The sequence below is a fragment of the Thermochaetoides thermophila genome (genome assembly GCF_000221225.1).
Source record: "Thermochaetoides thermophila DSM 1495 unplaced genomic scaffold scf7180000011816, whole genome shotgun sequence".
Lineage (NCBI taxonomy): Eukaryota > Fungi > Ascomycota > Sordariomycetes > Sordariales > Chaetomiaceae > Thermochaetoides > Thermochaetoides thermophila.
This window is the reverse complement of record NW_006383032.1, coordinates 5,370,168-5,383,439: the sequence shown is the minus strand read 5'-3', so window position 1 is coordinate 5,383,439 and position 13,272 is coordinate 5,370,168. Positions and strand designations below refer to the sequence as shown.

Genomic DNA, 13,272 nt, shown 5'->3' with positions numbered 1-13,272 from the left:
TCACAGTCCCATGTCCTCATCACTCGCGTCAGCGCCCTCTTCCTCTTCCTCAGCCTCTCTCCTCGCCGCTTCGGTGCTCGCACCAATCTTCCTCACGCCATCCACGACGCTCAGCACGAACCCCCGGCTTTCGGCTAACTCCATAGCGCCAACACCCCTGAGACTCATCAAGCCACCGCCGAAGCCCTCTAGCACGGATGTGCTATTCCTCAACTTCGCAGCGCGAACCTCTACTAGGTCACGCAGCAAACCTCGTACTTCACCGGCCGGAGCGCCGATGTCATCGGCGGCATGGGCCAGCAGCATCTCGGCAACCTCGAGCCAGTGATAGGGCAGAAACCCGACCGGAGCGTCGGCGGTGCACGAACCGGGACGGAAAGGCGGAGACAGTATGAAGCCGTCATCGTCCTGGTGGATAGGCAGTGTGCGGCCGGGACGAGCGGGATCGGCGCGGGGATGGCGGGCTGGAGGGGGCTCGGAGAAGGCCTGGGGGTCAACAGTGGTTTCCTGGTGGATGATTTCGCGCAAGGAGTCTGGGTGCAGCCACGGGGGCGGCAGGATGTTGGCTCGGCGCTGCTTTTTGAGGAGAAGAGCCAGCCAGAGGGGAAGGTCGGCGCGATGAGGGGGACGCAGGGGAGGGGTTTTGCCCTGAGGCGCCGAGAAAGGCGTGTGTCAGCACTGTCAGCAGCTGGCAGCAGCCTGGAAACTGGAGAAAGAAGAGGGGAAGGGCCAGGGGTGTGGGTATTGTGTAAGGAACTCACGCTCAGCAGCTCAATGCTGTCGAGTCGTTGGCGTGGGATGACAGTGACCAGCTCCATCTCGGCGAGGAAGGAGACCTCGGCCGGGGTCAGGCCTGGCGGGAGTGGAAGCGCCATTGCTATGACGGGAATTCTTGTAGACAAGGTTGAGTTACCGTAGGTGACTGACGGGGAGGTATGTCGCCTCGTCAGCTCCCAGTCATGATGATGTTGAATGTTGGGCCCGTCTGACAGACTGTAATTGTGGAAATTGTTACCGCTGCCGCGAGGAGACGCGATTATAGGTACGTAATCTGTGCGCCCAGGTTGAAAGGAAGTGGTAAGTACGAACACGGAGCACAGAGGAGCTCCGGGCCCCAGACCGAATGATCGCGATGATGGGCTCTGGAAACGCGTTGCTGCATGGAAAATGGATGACAGCACGCTAGGCGGAAACTTAGGCTTGGCAGGCCAGGCACTGTCAGCCCTGTGGGGCGCCAAACAGCTCGGCATGCGGGGAGGTTGGGGGGGATCAGGGGTTTACTCCATCTGCCTTATCTCCCTATGACCACCTGATCTCCCTCATTACCATCCATCGTCTGCTGTACAAACCTGGAACGTTGGCCAATCTATCAACAGAATGGGGAGCCCCTGCTCAAAATCACGTTCCTTTCTCTATTTGAAGAAACGTTTTGGATGAAGTAGGTACTTAGCCCCAGATATCCCCTTTTTTTTTTTCAGAAACAGAAAGAGAAAAGAGGGTTGCTGGCGCAGCGGGTTTTGGAGTGTTGAAAACTCTCCGACATCGGTCAATCAGAATTAACAACGGCAAATTCCAACTCAATAATCAACTTAGCATAAACAGATAACTTTCTAACTGACAAAAAGACTTGAAATCTGAAATCCAGTCAAGAAGATGGCCGCAGAGGGCAACAGCTTCAATAGCATACTTCAAGCGTGTTTTATTGACCTGCTGTGATAATATATGGCCATATTTGATTCCTTTCTAGCCCCCATGATACTTTCTTTTCGACTTGTTCCTGTCCCACTAACGCATCCCAAATCTCTGCAAAAGAGTAGCAACGCAAGGAAACGGAAATATCGCAACACAAACGCACATGTTAGCACGCGAGCGTTATGAAACACACCTTGAAATCCTCTTAGACGTGCATCATCTCGTTTCACAACTAGACCTCCTCGTCCCTCGACGCGTCTTTTGCCGGCCATGGGCTTTTGTCATATGCTTCAACATATGATCACGACGTGCATATGTCCTTGGGCAAAGCTCACAGCTCACTCGCTTCCTCTCTTCTGGCGAAATCACCTCGGGGTGTCTGGCGATCAAGTGCTTTTTCAAGTTGGCTTGGTAGTCGAACCCTTGGTCACAGACAGGACATATCTCAGGTCGTTCCTTTTTCCTACGTTGCCGGCTGTTGCATTTCATTGCTGGTTAGTGCTATCTGCATACGTCTATTGAAAATCCGCATCACGGGAAAGATGGGGTGAGAGCATACGCCGGCAAGCCACCATTGAGACGACGTGACCCTCCCTGTATTTGTACTGAAGCAAAAACCCCTGCCTCAGGCCTACCCTGTGAAGACGTAGTATCGCTGGAGGAGATAGAGGACATATGTTGTTGGGTCGACAAACTCGGCACACAAGGCGAGATGGCACCGGTAGGTACCGAAGGCCCTGAGTAGTTCATTAACTTCGTTCGGGGTTGAGACGCCCTTCTGGATGTTTGTGACGATCCAGGACTTGAAAGCGATGGCGGACTCAACCGTGTCCTCCGAGCTGCCTGGAGAAAAGCCATGACTTCCAAAGTCATCGATCGTGGGTTCGTTCAAGCCATCTTCAACAGCAATGCCACTTGGGATATCGTCTAATGACTGCATGATTGCTAGATCAACCTCAAGATGGCAGGACCGGATGTGGAATTCAGGGAGCAGGGGTTCTGTGTCTGACCAGACCGGCTCATATGCGAGCTGATCGAATATAGACCCATGCGCAGGGAAGTTCTGATTATCCAGTGCCTGCTGCTCACCAGGGCTTACCCATCCTTGGGCATCCCAGCACAGTCGAACCCTGGGGCTGGAGCATCTAGACGGGTGGTTCATGTTAAGTGGTGGATGTCCTAGAGATTAGAGGTGATGGATTCGTTTTTTCAGACCCAAGGGTCTTGGTTAGTCGCAATGGAGCGTTTTTTAAGAGGGTTGAGTGGTTGAGTGAACGCGCACCCCCAGGTTGCTACGTCGGCGATACGCGAGACCTTTCAAGGACTTGTTTTTGCCCAGGTCCATTCACAATCTCCTATGTACCAAATCTGCCGTGTTAGTCTCCTCAGTTCCCGCCAGAGCTAGCTGGTTCTCTGAGGCAAAGGCATACGGTGATTTCCGTTGGCAACTTGATTATTTGATAACATGCCTTCTCTGCTCTATCACCGCAGACATGGCTCCTGTTCACCCTGCCAGCGGAAATATTTTGCTAAGTTGTCGTCAAGGCGCCAATATAGATGTGATGGCAGATACGAGGCATCTAGTCGTCCGGCGGACCGGTCAGCTTCCATTGCACTAACCTGCATCCCTGATGTTGTGGTTGAACAGGAAGCCCGTGGACTCGAGAGCTCATAAAGTTCGAGAGATACCCTGAAACGGAAAAGTCATTGACTTGTCGAAACGTCCGGATGAGAGAAACTAAGTGTGCCATACAGTTAGCCTCAGAGCAAGTGGAAATTTCGCATAAATGAAGAAATAAAAGGGCCTACAGATTGAACTTGGAGAAGAAGAAACATCCTCAAAACAAAGACTAAGATGAAGGCAGTGGGCGGAAGGAGTATAAAGAAGCGTGACGAGATCAGATATATCCCATCGAGCAACAGCGCTCTAGGATAAGCTGGCTCTGAGGTCAAAGGACCCTAGGCTGTCGTTATGAAAGCACTGTTGCTCGATGGGATATACCTAATCTTACCAAGAATAACTAAGACGGCCGTGTGAAGGTTGAGAACAGGAAGATGAGCGGCCTCGATCTGAGACGGGGAATTCTGCATTTTAACCCTCTCTAGAGAGCCCACACACAGGACCTGCAGTGACAGAACTTGTGGTCAATATCCTACCTACTCAGCTGGTACTTCCATGTAACAGAGCAATTGGGACCGCTGATTGGGAAACTCGGGGGCTAACATCTGCAATATCTGCATTCCCCCTCTTCTGTTTGCTTCCGTCAGCATATGCTCATTTGATACGGTACAGCTTTAGCATGTTAACGCTATACTTGATCTTTTCACTGGAAGTACAAATATCTACAACTCCAAGCTAGCTGAGATACTGCGAACCGAAGAATATCGATGTAACAATGCAATGGCGAGGACCCAAATGACAAAATAAAGATTAAAGATAGGAGAAAAGGAGATGTAAAAAAAAATATACCGATGTTGAGCATCGAGTTTGGGCGATCATCCCGAGAGAGTAATACGGCTAGTAGGAGTACCTACTTAACAAGCATATGTGGTAGAAACTGCGCTTTAGTGAAGCAACGCAGAGCAGTGTTTGCGCCGTACTCAGTCAGCATTTATTGCTATTGGCCACTTCCACTGCTGCCCGTTTGATACATGCATCATGCACCAAGACCAACAGAGAGTTAAGGCATACTCATCGCTGACAATGGCTAATCTCTGGAAGCGGTCAATCTTTTCGCTTACTACGCTATCCGACCGAAAAGCTGTAGGAGAATACATGAAACTGCAACCAATCCGCTGAGGGTTGCCACGTTGACGTAATTCTTACCCTCTCCTACTACCCGATTTCAAGATCTCCTGGTGGCAGCCTGCCCATCCCCCCAAGAGGCGATGAGATGGACCCCACGCTTGCAATCCCATGCCGTGGCCATTTGAACGTGCAGTCAGCCGAAAATAGACATAGGCTACTTACTGGTCACCAATCATTGCGTCAACTGGGAACCTTCTCCTTCAGCTTCCTCTACTAAGAAGTGAACAAAGTAATGGGGCAAGGCTTGCAATGCTTGGGTTTCTCTTGACAATAGGCGCTCGCTTTCACCCAGGAATTGATCGCGGAACATACACCACAGGAGTCGATCCTCTGCGTGCTGCTTTCCCGGACGTGGAAAGTATGGGTCATTGCGCAAGAGGCAAGCAACGGCATGCTTCACGCCCTTTTTGTCCATCGATAACTTCTCGCACATATTGAAGTTGAACATCCACAGCGTATAGTCCTCAATCATATTTTTTTGGTATGGAGCGGCGAGAGGTCGTGAGGAATGGTAGTTAGAGTTATGATACTCAACGGACCGCCGGGGAGCCAGGACGAATTCGACGCCATTCCCATCCACTCGAGCTTCCCACAAGAGAAATGCAAGGGCATCGGCTAGGGACCTAACGATCCCGCTGACGTCGAGTGTGAGCTTGTTCATCTCGTCGATGTGGACAACAAGGTTGCGGACCGAGAAAACTTGACGCTGACGAGAGGCCGGTCGAATTTCCGTGCTTCGCCGTCCAAAGTACGGACGGATTAGGATATGGTCATCCATAGGTTTTGGCGTAGATGACTCCCCATGAGAAGGGACGAATGCTTGTACGATCCGCTGGCGGTCCGGCTTTCGGAAGGTTTGAATCTTCTCCATTGCCAGTGCGTCGCAAGGCTCACACCACGGCGGAAACCGGCACTTCAGTCGTTCCTAAAACTCGCTGTGGGATTCCAGCCGATTGATGATATCTGGAACGGAGAAGCACAGGCGATTGCTGGTTCTTTGGCTGTGCTCTCGGAGAGCCTCGACAACAATGCTGTGCATTTCCCATTCGTGCTCCGCGGGCTTTCCATGAGCACCGTCATAGCGCTTCAAAACGACGTGCGAAAACCGGCCCGTTGACGTTGCCTAGACGCTTGCGCTGCTCCCTGCGCCTATCCGTTTGAATTGGTTCACTGTTTTCGGGCGATGCTTGGATGCGATGTGGAATCTGCGACGGATGACCTCGAGCACTAAAGCCATGAATTGCTCGGCGTCTGCTGCGAGGAGCAGCTCGATTGGGATGACTGACGACATGATTGCACACAGTTTCAATCTCGTAAGCGCTCTTCGGGTTTTAGGTGTACCTTAGGTGAAAGGGGACGTCGCAGGAAACAACAAAACGAAAGACAAAGGAGGAAATGAAGACTCGATAAGAACCACGGGACTGGGACCGGTGGTAGTGATGAGGGGGAGAGCAGTGTTGGGCTGTTGTTTCTAGGGTGCTGAGCTAAGGAATTGTCAGGATAAATCGAGCTATCACTTGAGAATTTTAGACGAGGAACACTCAATAATCATACGCTAGGCCTCTGAGTTTCCGTCTGCGGGACATGGAGAGCCATTCACCAGTGTTTGAGAAAGGACGAAAAACGGGTGTTCAATCCAGCGTGGTGATCCTCAGGGGAACCACTGCATATGCCACCGCCTGCCCGTCTGACTAGATGGTTGCTGCCTGGACATGACAGGAATCCAGGTAGGTCAGATAGGCAATCTGCACAGTGTACGGATTCGTTATCCGTACCTATAGTACTAGACATGGGCCTATTGTCCGTCGAGTCTTCCCTACCACAAGAAAGGCTGACATTGGATTAGCATGGAAGGCACCTGCTTTGTTCATAACTTCGACCATATTGCTGTTGCTGCTATTGCTGCTGCTGCTGCTTCTCATTCAGTTTTCTCGACAGTTGGCGACCAGGAGAGGGGCCCAAACCTAACGAAACCTCAGGGTTTTGTGTTGGAGTCCTCCCCCATACATAACCCTGTTTTCATTTTTCAATTATGGCAGTAAACGATTCAGCATCAACACCGTCCACCGTCCAATACCTCAGGTAGGTAGTCAGCCCCAATCTTTGCATCATGACAGAGAGGAAACGGTCCAATGGATCCAGCCGGTTCCAGCTGGCCGGAGCGCAGTCCTGGGCTCCAGCGCTTCTCAGAACTCACACATCGCACGGTCCTGTTGGCGGCATCCTGCACAGCGTGATCCATCATCCATGAGTCGATGACATTGTTAACTGCGGCTGCGCAGACTCTAACGAGCAGCCTGGAGGTCATGCTTGCGTGCTTATCGTTTACCCCGTTATGCCAGTTGGGAGAGTGAAATTCCGACAAAGCCCTTATGGTCGATCAAGTGATTCATGGCTTGATCAGTCCATGGTAGCAACCTAGTGGCAGGCAGCTGCCGCCTTCCTGCTACCCAGCACCACGCCTTTTAGCCGTTCGGCTCTGGGCTACCGAGACCTAGCAATAATCCACGTTGTGTGGTTACATCAAAGGCCCACTAGCCGCCGCCCTTGTCCTGTTCTGTCATCGATTGTTTACCACAAAAGACGCGACGATCCCCAAGGCCCCCTCACCCCTTGCTGCACGTTACTGGTTGCGTCGCTCGCCAAGCCTGCGCTCAGGGGGTGTTCCGGGCCCCGGATCGCCACAGACGGTTTCAGCGTCGTCGATGTGCACTCGCTACAACCCGAATCGAGCAACTGGCTGCCAACTCGTGAGTGTGACAGTGATCTTAATCAAGTGAACTTGCTCTGGTGAAACCGCCAAACCACGCGCTTGGGCGTGGAATATGCAGACCATTGGAAGTATGAGAAAGGCTGCAACATGGGCAGCATAGGGGCACCGTTATCGCTTTTTCTGGCATATTTAAAAGAACTGAGGAGAACAGTCACTCAACACACTATATCTATTGACTGCGTTAGACCTCCTCCACCTTGCTATTGCTTCCAAGTCGCCTTGCTGTGACCCCTTTGTGTTTTTTTGTCGTCTTTTTGTCCAATATGCCTACATTTAGTCGTCCCAGACTCTGGTAGTCTCACCTATCTAGCTATATCTAATTTGTTTTTTGTTGAGCTTATGGTGATCTGCCCGAGATGTGCAACATTCAAGCTACCAGTCCTTTCTGTTCTCCGCTAGATGGAGCCCAGTTTCGGATAGGAGACACGGTCAACAGTAAGTATTGCATCCACAAGCGCACTTGCTGAAGATACAAACTAATACCCTCACTGTAACATGGAATCCTTTGTTTTTCAGCCTAACTCCTCTTACAACCTCACTTCAGATCCAGATACAGGCCGAGTTTCATCCACTTATGCTTGGAAATGGAAGTATAGCGATCAATGGGATGAGTACGCCACTAGTCAATATAAGTGATGGGCAGTTTTCATGGCCACTGCTCGAGACACTTTTCAACAACGATGAGCTTGATGAAAGCCCGAACGCGGCACTGTCAGCATCCCTTTATATCGCCCGCCCCCTCAACTCACAGTCTCCGAATGCTCCGACCCCGCGGCCTCGCATACTCCGGTTCCCTGGGCCACGAATTCGCATCCTACGGCCCCAAACCAAGCTTCCGGATCCAGTCAATTTACCTCCTGTTGTGAACAACCCAGAGTCGTCACCACCAGGGGCGGTCCCGTCTGCTGCGTCTCCAACTCCCCCCATATCATCACAACCACAACAGAACCAGCTGGAGCAAGAAGGCTTCCCAAAGTCGAGTACTAATAACGTCAACGCAGTTGCAATCGCTTTGCCAACCACACTCGCCATCTTGACTCTTCTTCTTGCCAGCCTCTACATAGTCTTGAAGCGTGACAACCCTCCTGAACGTGTAGCACAACTACGGGAGCAGCTCCTCGTTATCTTTTGCTGCCTCAGGGCCCGACGGAAGTTAGGAACGAGGATAATAGATGTTCACGTAAACGGCGTTGGAGAAGCTAAGGGCCGACAGAAAAGGGTTGGCTTCGTCTCCTCTGGCGGAACGTTTGGGATCTCATGGCTCTGGTCTGAGAAACGAAAAAGAGACAGTGACAGCACAAGCGACAGTGGAGAAAGTGGGAAATCAGGAATTCGAGGCAGAGGCATTTGTGTGATACCAGCTGATATGGACAGCTTGAGAATGAACGCTGCACGGCTGGCAGAACAAGGGTTGGAAGGATGGAGTCCCATTGGGGGTGACATTAGCAAACCCCCGAGAGATTCAGAGAGCAAGGGGGGAGGGAAGAATTGATCAACACCGGTTGTTGGCCGAGGACGGAATGATGAAAAACCATAGAATAGTGGTTAATAATTTTGACCTCGATAAAGCAAGGGAACTTTAAACGCGCCCCGGGTAATGTGATCCTGTCTGATAAATGGAGGACTCCATGGCTGATATGCTCCAATGAAACAAACCTCTATTTCCCGGACGTGATAAAACGAGATACAACTTTCCAAAAAAAGAGCTTACCCCACGTTGACCACGGCTTCCAATAATCTTCAAGGGCAGCGTACACGTATCTTAAAAATCAAGTATTTTTCGATTGAACTCCATCATAGAGCTTCGGATTCAAAGTCTGACGTTGATCCAACCCAGCTCGTAGTAAAGAGCGCAGTCCGAATCATCCTTATAAATCGGCGCAATGAATGCCAGAGTTCTTGGAATTCTTTCGCCAGGGGTTCCCCTGATTATGGCTGGGTGAGCGAGTCCTTGAAACTGCACTTTCAAATCGAGGCTTTGGCTTTGCCATTCGATAAGCCGTTCTGAAGTGAGTCCGGTAATTCTGTAGGGGGAGAGAGAGGTTGTGGAGTTTCCTGTGTATTGTTCGATGTTTGATTGAATCGACGTTTCGCACGAACAGTCTCGACTAATCGACCAAGTCGTAGTTGATCAACGGGGGGCGGATCGAGTGGCCTGCCGGTAGCCAGTTCGTAGAGCGCTGCGGCGAGAATCGAAACAACCAAGAGGCCAAGTAGGGCTCGCATCAAAAACACCAGCAAATTATGAATCTTCCGTATGCCTGGGAGGAGCCCCACAAGCTTCCGTGCTAATAATGAAGTTGCCACAACCGGGGTCTGATCCGGGCAGTCGTAGTCAAAGCCACTACGGAACGAAGCATTGAGACCACAGAAGCCCTTGGTCATGTAAGCGTTGACGACGTCTCGATCGGAAGTCAGGCATATCCGAAAGTTACACGGATTCTCGGGAGGACCTGGCACCACTACCGGCCACATAGGAATGTCGGATAGCCGGCCAAATTTGGGGAGATCGAGTTGAACAGCCAGCGGTTGACAGAACACTTGGGGGACAAGAGGGAGGTTGCCTAAATGGAGCTCCACAAGCCTCATGTGAATGGCCATACTCATACATTCAGTCGACAACAGGACTTGCAATACTGCGTGGCTGGAGGAAAGAAGGTTCACTAAGCCAATGACGACCGGTCTTGCTTTTTGTTATTGCGGTTCTTAAAACCGGCAATAGAGCTAGAGAAACCACTGAGAGATGGCTTGCAGCTGCCTTGGCTAAATGAAGGGACACGAAGTGTTAATATAGCAGACAGCATGTGATAAGAACATCATCAGGAATGCCTTCTGCAACAAAACTGACGCTTTCTCCTTTTCAGATTTGGTAATGTTGACGATATAATGGATGATAGATGCGTACTGCATGGTCTGATCCTGACCCGGACAAAGACTAAACAACAAGCAACCGACTATCCACCCCCTTCGTCATTCCTAAGGTCACATTACCACATACTACCGGTATGCACACTATACTCACGGTCCTCTCTGTTGGTGCTTTTGTTGCTGCCGTAGTAAGCTCATCAGAATGGCCTAAGAGATGCCTGTTCAATGGTTAATTTTGATAAAGCAGACATGGATGGATACCGCGGGATACCTGCAGCCGTCGGCACAAGGATACAATATCGACGATGCACAACCCGCATTTACCAGCAGACAACTCGGTTGCTTGCGTCCTGTGCTTAAAGACCAGCATGTCCAAATGATAAATGCAAGGACTGAATGCCGAACGCAGGAAGCTGAGGTAATCGTATTGGCAGTCAATCGGCCCCTTAGGAAGAGCGTCTCTGGGTTAGCAGCGACACACAAGAAGCCCACGGCGTGTAGTGCACAATTCGGCAATCGTGCTCTCTTTGAGAGCATCCAAAGCAAAATTGATGGGCTAGCAAAGAGGCGTGGATACTGCCATGTTGGTGCAAACACGTGTGTCAAGCTATCATGCTCTCTGAACGGCTCGGTAACTTGGTGCAATGACGGGCAATCCATTCTTTCTCGACCTTGTAGGCACATTGCAAAGGATGCCAAGCGGTTGATGAAGCGCTGCAAGGTCTCACACCCCCGAAGCAGGAAAAGATGGGTTCGAGGACAGATTCGAGACTCGAATCAGTCAAGGATCGTGATTAATAAAGGGGAGTGCACGGGATCGAGGATGGTTGCTGGTGAGGCAAGCCCTGGTGCTCGGGTCAGCAAAAGTGTGAGTAGACGAAAGGATCGCCTTGCAAAAGCAACGATTAGGAGCTGAGACACCAAGGTATCCTGAACCTAGGCAGACATAATCTTAAGGTGTATCGGTATCATCGAAGCAGATTAGAAAATAACAACGCCATCCTGTAGGAACGAGCCATCAACTGATGTGTTCCCACCATAAAGCACAAAGCTGCGAGTCAAGATCATGGTGGGCATCAGCCCCAATAACCATCCTTCCAGAGCTCCGGACGGTACCCTTCCGTGAGGCGTTCATCGGTGCCAAATAACTCCTGCCAGCCTACAAATCCGCGATCGAGGACATAGACCTTCTGCTCCTTTGGCTTGGGAGCATCGTCGTCGCCTTCTCGAGCTCTAGCATTCCAGGTCGGGAGCAGGCGTTCCCTCTCGCGCAAGTAGCGCAAGGCTGCAGATGGCCCTCGCTGCTGAGACAGGGCGCAGTGGAAGACGACTGTGTCCTTATCTTGCAGCTGACGCACTAAAGTAGGGAGCATGGCGTCGAGAGTGCGAGAGGGCACATTTTGCGAGCCCTTGATGTGCCCGCCAATGTAGTCTGGAGAGAAGAAAGTATCAGCATCAGCATATGATCACGCTGATGTTACATGTACGTACCATCGTCCCGCACATCGATAATAGCCAAAGATGGTGTGGAGTCACCCGCAGCAGCAGCCTCTTGGGCAGCTAGGATAAGCTTAGAGAGAGAGGTGGCGGACAGCCGTTGGAGCGTGCCGATTGTGGCCATTCTGGTGGGCTGATTATGTGTGTTTGGGATATGCCGATAAAATGAAATAAAGTGTCGTGTATTGACAGCAACCAGGTGTTGAGCACATGCGGTTGACGTGATGTCGCTGCTACGTCTAGGCTTGGTCCGGCTTTTTGGGCAGAAGCTTGTCTCACCCTTCGACGGAGATTCTGGAACAGCGCAGGAACAGGCACCATTTCCGTTGGGTGGAGCCAGCCCTCAAGGACCCAATTCGAACCAAAGTGGACCCAGAAACTACCACTCCAAAGCCGTTAGACAGCTGGTAGCAAGGCTCGAACAGCTGGCACCAACAGTCAGGCAAAAGAGCCAGAGGATCTCGGCTGCGCTGCCGAGATTTCCTGAGCATGTTCACTAACCTTATCCAGACCTCACCACCTCCGCCGGCATACGGTGTCGAATGCAATTTGAAAGCCACATTTGAATTTTGCACCCTTATTTGCCACAACTGCCTCTCACGTTGGCGGTTTCCTTGCGTTCAAGTGACCAGGAATGGAAAGAGTCCTCGTCTATATTGACGCATGGCATGCAGGCCTGTGGGCATAGTCCGGTTCATGGCGGACGCGAGTCATTGGTATTGCATGGACTTGCCACTCACGACAACTTTCCCCTCTCTCTCTCCGCGTTTCCAGGACATCCGTAGTCACGAATCACGGGGTGACTGTTAAATCTATACCGTCACGTATCATCCCATCCTGCTTGGCATTTCTGACACACTGACAATCTTCCCTTGGTCCTCTAGATCAGACGCAAGTAAGCCATCGATTCGTCCAGAAGGTTTGCTCTTCATTGGGGAGTATCTTTGTGCAGATCGCTGGCTCGGTACCTCCGGGTCTGATCGTTATGGATCCAACGATGGGGAGCTGACCTTAAGGGCAATGGATACTGTACTTAAGTGTCATGCGTTTGGTTCATGACTTGTTCATCTTATCGCTAAGTTTCTTGTATGATGATGTATTAGGGAATCCCATTGATCAACTTTTCCTATTCAAGGTCTTGTACAGTCCGATATCAGCGGCCATCAACGTCTTGCACTTCATCAAGTTTGCTTACCTTCGTCTTCCTCTTCTCGAACACTTGGAGACACCATGCTAGGATGTCCAGAGTATAATATTTTCAGAAGAAGAAGAACGAAGCCCGCAAAATGTCTTTTTCTCTTGCCACACTGGTATCCACATGTTTACCACCAAAGGCGTCGGGATCCCAGAGTGAGCAGATCCACCGCTGATCGAAGCCATAGGGCTTCCTTTTGAACAGGTGAGGAATACAAGCGATTATCTTATATCCTAGTTTCTTGTCATCTTTCACACATTCAAGATCCACACCACACGCATGGTTCTTGGACGAATTAATCCTGTCGGCTCTTGCACCTGTGCACACAATACTTGCCTGCCACAGTCTGCACTAAGTTAACAAAGAGCTCACCAACCCGATAGCCGTTCAGATCCCGAATTCCTCAACGACCTTAGAAATATTGCACTGAAGCATCAA

At 50.9% G+C, this 13,272-nt stretch overlaps 3 protein-coding genes across 3 annotated transcripts; all 3 read right to left on the bottom strand.

Moving 5' to 3' along the window:
* Positions 1–875, bottom strand: CTHT_0035510 (uncharacterized protein; the record flags this gene model as incomplete). The annotated part of the gene is made up of 2 exons (XM_006693918.1): positions 1–648; positions 762–875. 2 exons carry the CDS (start codon positions 873–875, stop codon positions 1–3), a joined length of 762 nt encoding a protein of 253 aa, XP_006693981.1.
* A 1,448-nt stretch (positions 876–2,323) lies between these two features.
* Positions 2,324–2,632, bottom strand: CTHT_0035500 (uncharacterized protein; the record flags this gene model as incomplete). Its single annotated transcript, XM_006693917.1, has 1 exon — positions 2,324–2,632. One exon carries the CDS (start codon positions 2,630–2,632, stop codon positions 2,324–2,326), a length of 309 nt encoding a protein of 102 aa, XP_006693980.1.
* An 8,586-nt stretch (positions 2,633–11,218) lies between these two features.
* On the bottom strand, positions 11,219–11,763 carry CTHT_0035490 (phosphoprotein phosphatase-like protein; the record flags this gene model as incomplete). Its single annotated transcript, XM_006693916.1, has 2 exons — positions 11,219–11,574; positions 11,634–11,763. 2 exons carry the CDS (start codon positions 11,761–11,763, stop codon positions 11,219–11,221), a joined length of 486 nt encoding a protein of 161 aa, XP_006693979.1.
* Between the last annotated feature and the right edge of the window lie 1,509 nt (positions 11,764–13,272).